We start from the raw sequence: 9,406 nt of genomic DNA, 5'->3' as shown, positions 1-9,406 counted from the left end.
TGAAGCTCTCATTAATTAAGTGTTAATCCCATTTTTTAACTTGACGCATTAACTTTCACCCCCCCCCCCACCCACCCCTCCCCCAACCAACAGATATATCGCAGGTGTATTAAATGCATGTGATTATTTTGCATCTGTTTTAACGCGACTTATGAAAAGTTACAACCGGAACATTGTTTATCTTTTAAACAACGTCTTGTATACATATTTTTGAAGATATTTCAATCAGATATGATAAAGCACTCTATTTACATATCTCTGGATGCCGTCTCATTTATTTCAATTACGCTAGGGTTTGAGATGTCATGACATCCGCGGAAATTTGTCACTTTTCCGGAAATACCTTCATGGACGTGTTATAAGTTCTATTTGAACCTATGCGGTCTATCGCTCTCCAATCGCTCCGGTCTCATCATGGTCGCATTTCTTTCTACAGCCAGCAGAATATTTTCTGCCTGGCTGCGTATTTTACCTGTTGCTTACCTGTGACATTGTCGGTCCTTTACAGCCGTCCCTACCTGAGGCGACCAATCAGAAGCCGTGGTAGTAAGCTTGGGTAACATGCTGAATAAACCCGCCTACTGTAGTAGAACAGGTGGGACAGCGCGACTCGACGCTTGAATATAGGCCTACTTGTGTATGCGGCCCATTACAGCGCCTTTATAGGTATAGCGACACACTGGGATTAGGGCCTCTGGTATATCTACCAACATACCTACCTGGTCGTAGTACAACAAAGACATAAGAAGCTGTGTTAGCAAAGAAGGTCGCCACAGGCTTCGTCTGTACTTTCACTGCGGACTTACTCAGACGAATTAGTGAGAGTTTACCTGTACTGACCCCAAAAGTGGACAGTGTTACCGTTTGTCCGGCTGACAACATGTTTGGGATGACTGTACAACGGGTGTAACGGGTTTTTTAACTGATCCACGGTCAGCTCCACAGTATGTGATCGGCACAGTCTGAGGTGAGTTTGTGGCTTGTACTCCGAGCCGGTCGCCCGAAGTGAGGCGGTCTCGCCAGGCGGAGATGACAGTGACGGCGGGCGGACTACAAGCCCCTTGTTCACCAGACAGCATGGTAGTGCAAGTAGGATTTACCAATACATCACCGACTAGAATGGCCAATATTAATTATGCAAAATTTGAAAGTACGATTGAACGACGAAATGACAATCTCCGAGGATTATCCAAGTCCAGTTTCTCGTGTATGGATCTTACCAAAGTGGGAAAGTACAGAGCTCCGGATTTCGCTGTAACGGACGTGTGTGATCGCCGGAGATCCGGTAACTACGGGCCTGGGGAGGAGAAACTGACTTTTTCTACCCTCACCAACGGCAAGGAGTGTAATGGGTATGTGGGGGAAAGAAGTAACCACCCCCGTCTTCAGGCGACGAAAAGCTACCAGCGTAATGGTTGGGTGAAAGCTGGTTTAACCCTTTACCCGCTAAGAGATGTGACAGAGACACAACTAGACACCAGTACGGACACTCGGCCTAACAGGCTTCCACGACAGTGTCAAAGTGCGTCGGAGATTCGTGTGCGTGATGCCTGGGAGACGAACCATGTGCCGACTGGTCTGTCCACCCACCCACCCACCACAAGAAACTGTTCCGATCAGAAGGGGCGCGGAATAGCCACGGAGCCCAAACGGGACCTGGACATTGGGGAATACCTTGCAATGTCCAAACGGTACTACGATGAGTATCGGGCCAAAGAAACCGCTTTCAGAAAAGGACTGTATACCCGTCAAGACTCTAACACTAGCAGCAGTAGTCAAACGAGAAATCAACATCATCATTATCATAAGCATGTATGTGAATCATTGTCTTACACGTCCAAATCGCCCGCGTTCTCCTCTGCATCGTCTTCGTCGTCATTGCATAGAAAAGCATCCTTGTCGCGGTCGAAATCTGAGACAAACTTGACGAGTGTGACTTCGGGTAGTGCATGCGAACTGTTAAGCGAGGATGAGGATGAAGATGGCGATGACTACGGATTTCTCAGCTGGTCCTCTGCTTCTCTGTCCACAGCAATGCACAAGGCCAGGTCCCCTCTCCCCACCCGTCGGATTCTACCAAAACGATGGAGGAGCAAGACCAAGGCTATCACCACGGTGTCCTCAAGCTTGTGGAGTTCAGAGGTAAGTTGTCAAACTTCTTGGCACGTTTTTTAATTTGTCCAGTTCGTCCGTAATTGTGCCTGTTCTGTCTCAGATTTAACCACGTAGGTGTAAATATGTTCAATTTACGTAGGAAAATAATCAAACTTCTTCACAGCCCTCCAAATTAATTCTACCAATTCCCCCCAAACCGTAACCCATGTATACCTGTCTCCCTCAGGGAGGGATAGATATGTTTAATTTACGTTGGTTAATAATCATATTATATACCTTGATTGTTATACAAAACGACTAACATTCCCTTGACAATGTGACGATCTGAATATTGAAAGTTATTCTCTGAATATCTTACTTAATGTCTTCCAAAATGTCCCTGTTAGGAAACAACCGCAAAAAGGAACATTATATGTCAAAAACTTTTCTTCGATATATATATGTATTAGGGCATTTGACTTTCGCGAACTTCTAAATGCAGTATTGTTTTATACACAGTAAGATCGTCTTAAGATCGTTTACAGCGTATTTTATTATTTTTTGGGGAAAACAACAGTGCAATGATAGGCAACAAAACAATGCTGTGTTATCAGTCCGGTCAACATATATACTAACTAAGCAGAACAATCATTTGTCTATGTAGGCCAGTGGGTATAAGTTTACCCGTAAATTCCAGCTATATCTTACAGCGAGTTAGCTGATTAGGTGAAACAATAGAGCTTTATTAATGACACAGGCTGATGAATTATCGTGACTTAATCGTATTTGATTATCGTGCCTATACGTTGTACATTGTTAAGGCTCAAGTTCATTGCCAACACTATTGTCCTACCAAATAACGGAGCAAATACATAAAAAAAAATTCAGATACCATCTTAACATCATTGAGAGTGGGTGAGAGTACGAGTAGGCATTTAAGCAGTCTAATGTTTAAATTCCAGCTATCGCTGATACTATTGTACTAACGAACACATATGTACGAAATGTTAACATTTGTATTCAACAGAAACGCACTTGATCATATGCATGTCCCAACCCGATCTTGATCTTTTGGGTACAGCTGTCGCTAATACTGTGGAATATTATAGAATGTTTAATCGATCGATTGTTGATTATGTCAGCGGTAAATATAAAATGGGCTGTGGGGTTAGTATACAAGTTGAAAACAAAACAGACTTTTCAGAAAAGGCAAGTTTAGCCAAAACTGGCATTGGATGGGTATGCAAATTGCTGACCGATATCTGGCGTCTCTTTCAAGGGTGTGTAGACACACATACATACGTATATAGTGTCATCGTAATTGGGCAAGCTGCCAAAGACGTCAGTGAAACGCAAAGTGATTTAAACTGGTATCTGGTACAGATGGATTAACTCTTCGTTTCCTTTCCTACATCTGATATATACACATTTGTTGCAACTGTGATATGTGGTACTCGTGATTTGATCAAATAATTACCTATGATTTAAAATCATGTTTAATGTACATAAATGTATGTACTGCATGACTGACTGATGTGTGTAGGTATATACACGTACTTAGTGGTACAAATCTTCACAATGGTCATTCGGGCTGTGAACTGGGGACGGTAAAGGGGTACCTTCAGGGCTATAAGTACGTGTATACAGACCATGTAACGCCCCCAGGGAGGCTTCCAATGGACACTCTGCTCACACAATGATTTAATGGGCCTGGGGTAGAAAGTTAGGATAATAACAAACAGTGAAGTATTGTTATGTTAACCCTGAGAATTGTCCCGTTGCCTCGGGGGGTTGCGACCCATCCACTTCACTCAGTTTGTCATCGAACCAAACAAAGACTGTAAAGGTGACAACATGTGTTTTCTGGAGATACCCGCTTCTAAAGTACAGCGTGTGAACGGGATACCGTTAAAATGAAATATTCAGAAAAAGTAAAATATAAAGAGAGACACAGTCGACCTTTATTTGGTGGTATTTAACAAGGTGTTGGTAATCAGAGCTGTATAGAAAGGCTTTTATGATGTGTCTTTGTACGTGGTCATTTGTGTTTTTGGGTCTACCTCGTGCCGCCAACAATTAAGATCCCCACGCAAGAAGACAGCGAAAAAATGAGGAGAATGGGAAAGTAAAGTGTAATGCGGTGAGGACATGGCATATCTGATCGCTGTGGTCGGGCTGAGGATATCACACCTCACGAGGAAAGAATGTCACCCTCATTTTCACCTAGCTAACCACGAATATCTCAAATAGTTCAAATCTTCACGTCAGATAGGCAGGAGACGACATGAATTATGATTTGTGGCGTCTTCTTACGCATCTCCATGACAGACATCTGGGATTTTATTATATCGTGTAAACTCCAAAGTACAGCCAGAAGACACGCTTTGACCTCTATGAGACCAGAATATCAGATTCGCTTTCCTCGAAATTTGAGGCTGTTCGAGTATTAGAGCCAGAAGATCCAAGTCGAACAATTCTTAAGTCGTTGTTAAGCTGTACCTAAGGGGTTAACCGATACCCGTAGGTAATTCTCTCCCTCTAAACCCTTCGCCCATACCTGACATGTGTAAGCCCGTACGTGGAAAGGTCTCAACAACATGCAGATTGTCGTGGGTTTCCCACGGGATCTGCGTGGTTTCCTCCCACCATAATGCTTCCCTCGTCGTATAAGTGAAATAGTCTTAAACGCAGTATAAAACACTAAGCAAATAAGTGAAATACATATATCGTGCAAGCTTTCTGAACTAATCGGATATACGGTATGTTTACCTGTAGGGTGTATCTTACCTGTGCCGTATACGTTTTTGTGAATATCTAAAATACTATGAAAGATGTTTCCAACGTTGCCCTTGTTCTTCTATATTCACACATTTAGGTTGTTAAAACTAATCACATAATAAATAAATAAATAAATAAATAAATAAATAAATATATTTTAACACACACGTTCTCTGAAAAATTAAGTTGTCAAGCAATGAACCAACGGAGGCAATCGAGACACCTAGATTTTGTAAGATGGAGAAAACCGGAGTGCTCGGGGTAACCGAACGCTTTTATACTCTGTATGTACATGCACAATTGGATTATTGCTTGAGCATGCATACCCTGTAATTTGACATATACCCGACACTGCTTGTCCAAGCCGGTGTTGTGTTCCAACGCTGTCCAAAACCTTTAAAATGTCTTTGGACATCTGTTCTACTGACCGCTATTACGTTGCTCATGACGAAGCGATTCCCTCAGAAATCGGTCAGACTGTAATTGATACATTCGGTTGTCTATCGATACCCTGACATCATCTATGATTATAAGTCATAACGGTAATCCTATCCATCTATACAGTTCGAGGCATTCGATATCACGTCTGTATAGAACTGTGATAGGACAATAAAATAAATATTAAGATTGTCGTGGCTGTGTCATTTCTGTCACCGTCCAGTCTCCATATATACTCGTGGGACTCCACTGCAGTCCGGACACCGTGAGAACCTTGCTTTCGTGACCTGTTGTCATATAAATATAGCATATATATACATACATATATATTTGTTCCCATCTAATGTAGTTTATCTGCTCACATCGTATCAACAGTTCACACACATCTGCTTATTTCCTTTAAAAAAAAAAAACGGAATAACTAGGACAGTGTGATAATTCTAATATTGATCGAAATTGAAAGAGGAGATTGTATAGTTTTCGCCATGCATGAAATATGCATAATAGCAGTGTTTCAGATATGATTGCACATGTATTACGTTTCCGAATCAATGTGGAAGGCTTGAATATTATAACTGGTTTCCGTACACACCACACAGATGTGTAAACACAGATGCCGTCTGTTTCGGTGAAGGCTCTTGCACAAACATTCGAGGATGTATCCTGGGCCGCTACTCTGTACACTACAAAAATTAATCCGTTAATTTGAACAGAAAGTCTGTTGCCAGGGTGATGCTAAATTGCATTCTGTTATTGTAACGTGATGTCCAGATTTAACATAATATCCTGTTAGTTTAACGGAATCTTTATTTTGAATTAATAGAATATGTGTGTTATATTTAACAGATTATGTGTGTTGTAGTTAATAGAATAATCTGCTGCAATAGCAGAATGCATTCTTGCATCACTCAGACAACAGGCGCTCTGTTAAAGCCAACAGATTAGTGTTTGGAGGGTATACCTATAGTGTAATTCAGCACACGTTGACCAAAGTATTGGAGTATAACAGAAAAGCTTATCTGTACTTCAAGTACTTTCAGATATATATTTGAACTGAGCTCGAACACGGACATGGTAACATAAAATCTAAAACTTTATGTGCCGGGTACTTATAAAGGTGTATACGTATACCGGTCTAACACTATCACGTGGGTAAACATTTGTAATTGCTACATTACACGCATTGTAATGACAACACTGCGTTCATTTGCATAGTCGCGTGATTAAATTTACTTGGTTCTCCTGTCGAATTCCTGTCAAGTCTATTGATTAACTCGTCATGGCGCGTTCAGATGACCGGATGACTGTAGCTACCGGCCGTTGTGCCCCGTTGTGCCCTTGGGACTTTAATCTAATCCGGGCCGGTGTTTACGGAGTATGTAAATCTGTGTGTGTACGTGCCCTCGGCAGAATACCTCTCATTCCGGCATCAGGGATGTGGATAGGAATAGAGCGCGTCGTGTGCTATAGCCGGACGCCCTGTAGTACCGGTGCATGGTGACATCAAAGCGGGTACCTATAATTGCAACTTTCATGTACACCTTCATGGGACTAGCATAGACCACCGCATGGGTGGGGTCTTCATAGAGCATTGGGTGGGACAGCATAGATCGCCACACAGATCATTATACGAGTGACCATACTCCTCCGTGGGACCAGCATAACATTAGCATAACATTCATCAGAGACAATGTCTACAAGCCATTCTACAGGGAAAAGATGTTTTTGTGTGCCGAAAGACTGGAGCAGGGAAATCATGCTGCCATCGGTATCCTTAGAACAACAACAACGTCAACAAATCTCGATCTGTTTAAAACCTTAAGTGTTCATCTAACTACATGTACACTAGAAGAAAATTATTTATCAATCAGGCTTAGGCCTTTCAATATATTAAAACCTTTAAAAACCTTTATTTTTTTTATAAAAACCTTGATAAAACCTTTTTCAGATTGAATAACTTTCCAGATACAGCATGTCCATTTACATGTTTGCGGTTTAGTTATTATCAAAATAAGGCAAGGACATGTGGTAGTTCAAATTAACTTGTAAACCACACAAATATTTAGTGACCTCTATGCACTGATCAGTGGGTATTAAATTCTTTTCTTAATTGATTTTTAATGAGCAGGCTAAGAAAGTTTTGACTTATACAATGGTTGGTGGTCAGTTTTATTATGGTGGCAGATAAACGACTGTCCTTGTCCTGGCAAGTTGCTAGCTTACTTTCAGACTTGCATTCCACACTGATGAAAGAGGGGTGGTCCTCCTCAAATGGGAAATGGATGAATTACCCTTGGAGTACCATTTATTATCACAATAAGAGCAAGGGAATCTGGAAATTCCCTACAGTCTGGATTGAACCTGCACATCGTGTGTCAGCAATTAGATGTTCATCACCTGACCGCAGAGCGATGCCCTGTGCCCTGCTATTAAAAATAAGATACATGTAGAAGCCGTTGGTTACAGGGTGGGGCAAGGGTGTGTTTGTCCTTCCTCAGTGAAAAAGTGTTTACTGCAGAGAGGGTTTCACCCAGCCATCATTTATTTCCCATCATAATTGTACTGGCTACTCTTGTAAGTGTTTCGCCTGAATCCTGTTACTGAAGTAAACTGGGTACTCCATGCAAACGTGAAAGAGAAGTGGCGTGGCCAAGCGCTATTATACACCTGTACAGTTGATTTACACAGAGTGTACCAGGTTTATGTATTTATTTGATTGTTGTTAACCACACTCAAGAATTTTTTATGGGTAGAGGAAACCGGAGTGGCTGATGTAAACCACTGGCCTTTGGCAAGTTGCTGATGAACTTTCCCACATTTGACACACTGACGTGCACACTGTATAGATTATATATTAAGACAAAGTCCTCTTTAATAGACCGTGAAACCGGTCACATGAGCACTGTTGACCCCTATAAATTGTCACCAAGGCCCCATATACGGTGAGAGAAGGGGAATGCACATTGTGCGTTTTGTCCATCCATAAGTGGTTAGAATAAGGGATCTAATGAAAGCTGCAGACAGAAAATCACGACTTTCCATAAGGTAATGTGAGGAAATATATATTTCCACACATGACCTTAAATCAAATATCTGCTATAAGAAGATGAAATTCTGTCATCTACTGTGTGTAGTATGTGTAATTACATCAACAAACAAACATGCGAGGGACTGGACTGCCGATCGACAGCCATTCGAGCCACTTTCTGCTTGCTTGTTCCCCATTGCTGTTTGATTGCCTTGCAAATATTCTTCCTCTCTCGTATGCAGGTTTCCTTTTTCCACACAGCCTCTCCCAATTTATTCAATCGCACAGAACATGAACTGTAGATATAACCTCTCCATTTGCATCAAGAACGCCAGGGGAAGACGAGTGGAAAGGAGCTCCTTTCGAGATTTTGTTTTCTGTCGTCAAATCGCGCCTCTGTGCTACCACAACACGATTGTTCACTGTTGATATTTTTTGAGCTAAATAGATTTTACCGTATGCCTTGAAATCGACAGAATATTTTCATTTTTTTTTTGGTCTTGGACATTGAATCACATCATTGTCGTAAGCGGCTTAATGTGTCATAAACTATAGATGTCTGCAAATGCCAACTCTCATTTACTGGTCACGACTTCCCGCCAAGAGATATTATGGTCGTTTCCATTGGTCGGCCAGGATTATTTTAAATAGCTATGTGTACGTCACCGCATGCCATACGTGCAGGCTTTTCAGCAGAGGATGAGTAGACCTACGGCTCTGACTAAGGAGAGTAACCAGAACACCTATTAGGAGCACTTCAGAATCTAAATAGAATATCCACATAAACGACAGTCGCAGAATCCATATGACTGAAGACAGCAACGAATGCAACATGTAGTAACGGTATTTTTTGGCAGTTTGCAGGCGACTTTGTCAAGACATTAATATGAACATTTTGGAAAAAAAATGAATAAAAATAAATTGTACTTGTTTGCAAGGTTTTGTCTGCTAATATTTTCCATATACATACGTATGAAATGTGCTGCTTATAATCTTGTTTGCAACTCTCGTATATTAATCGAGATTTCAACTTCTGCGAACATCCTCATGACAAGTGAAATGCCCCGT

General features: G+C 41.4%; 1 protein-coding gene across 1 annotated transcript in view; it reads left to right on the top strand.

Annotated features, from left to right (window-relative positions):
* Nucleotides 1-986: 986 nt before the first annotated feature.
* The window catches only part of LOC135472610 (rho GTPase-activating protein 6-like), a 42,777-nt gene continuing 34,357 nt past the window's right edge, over nucleotides 987-9,406 (top strand). The window contains exon 1 of the mRNA XM_064752194.1: nucleotides 987-2,142. Coding sequence (XP_064608264.1) covers nucleotides 1,030-2,142 — 1,113 coding nt within the window. The 5' untranslated portion in view covers nucleotides 987-1,029. The remainder of the gene's footprint in view (nucleotides 2,143-9,406) is intronic.

This window comes from Liolophura sinensis, chromosome 8, assembly GCF_032854445.1.
Source record: "Liolophura sinensis isolate JHLJ2023 chromosome 8, CUHK_Ljap_v2, whole genome shotgun sequence".
Classification (NCBI taxonomy): Eukaryota; Metazoa; Mollusca; class Polyplacophora; order Chitonida; family Chitonidae; genus Liolophura; species Liolophura sinensis.
The sequence above is the reverse complement of the archived record's forward strand: the minus strand, read 5'-3'. Positions and strand labels throughout refer to the sequence as shown.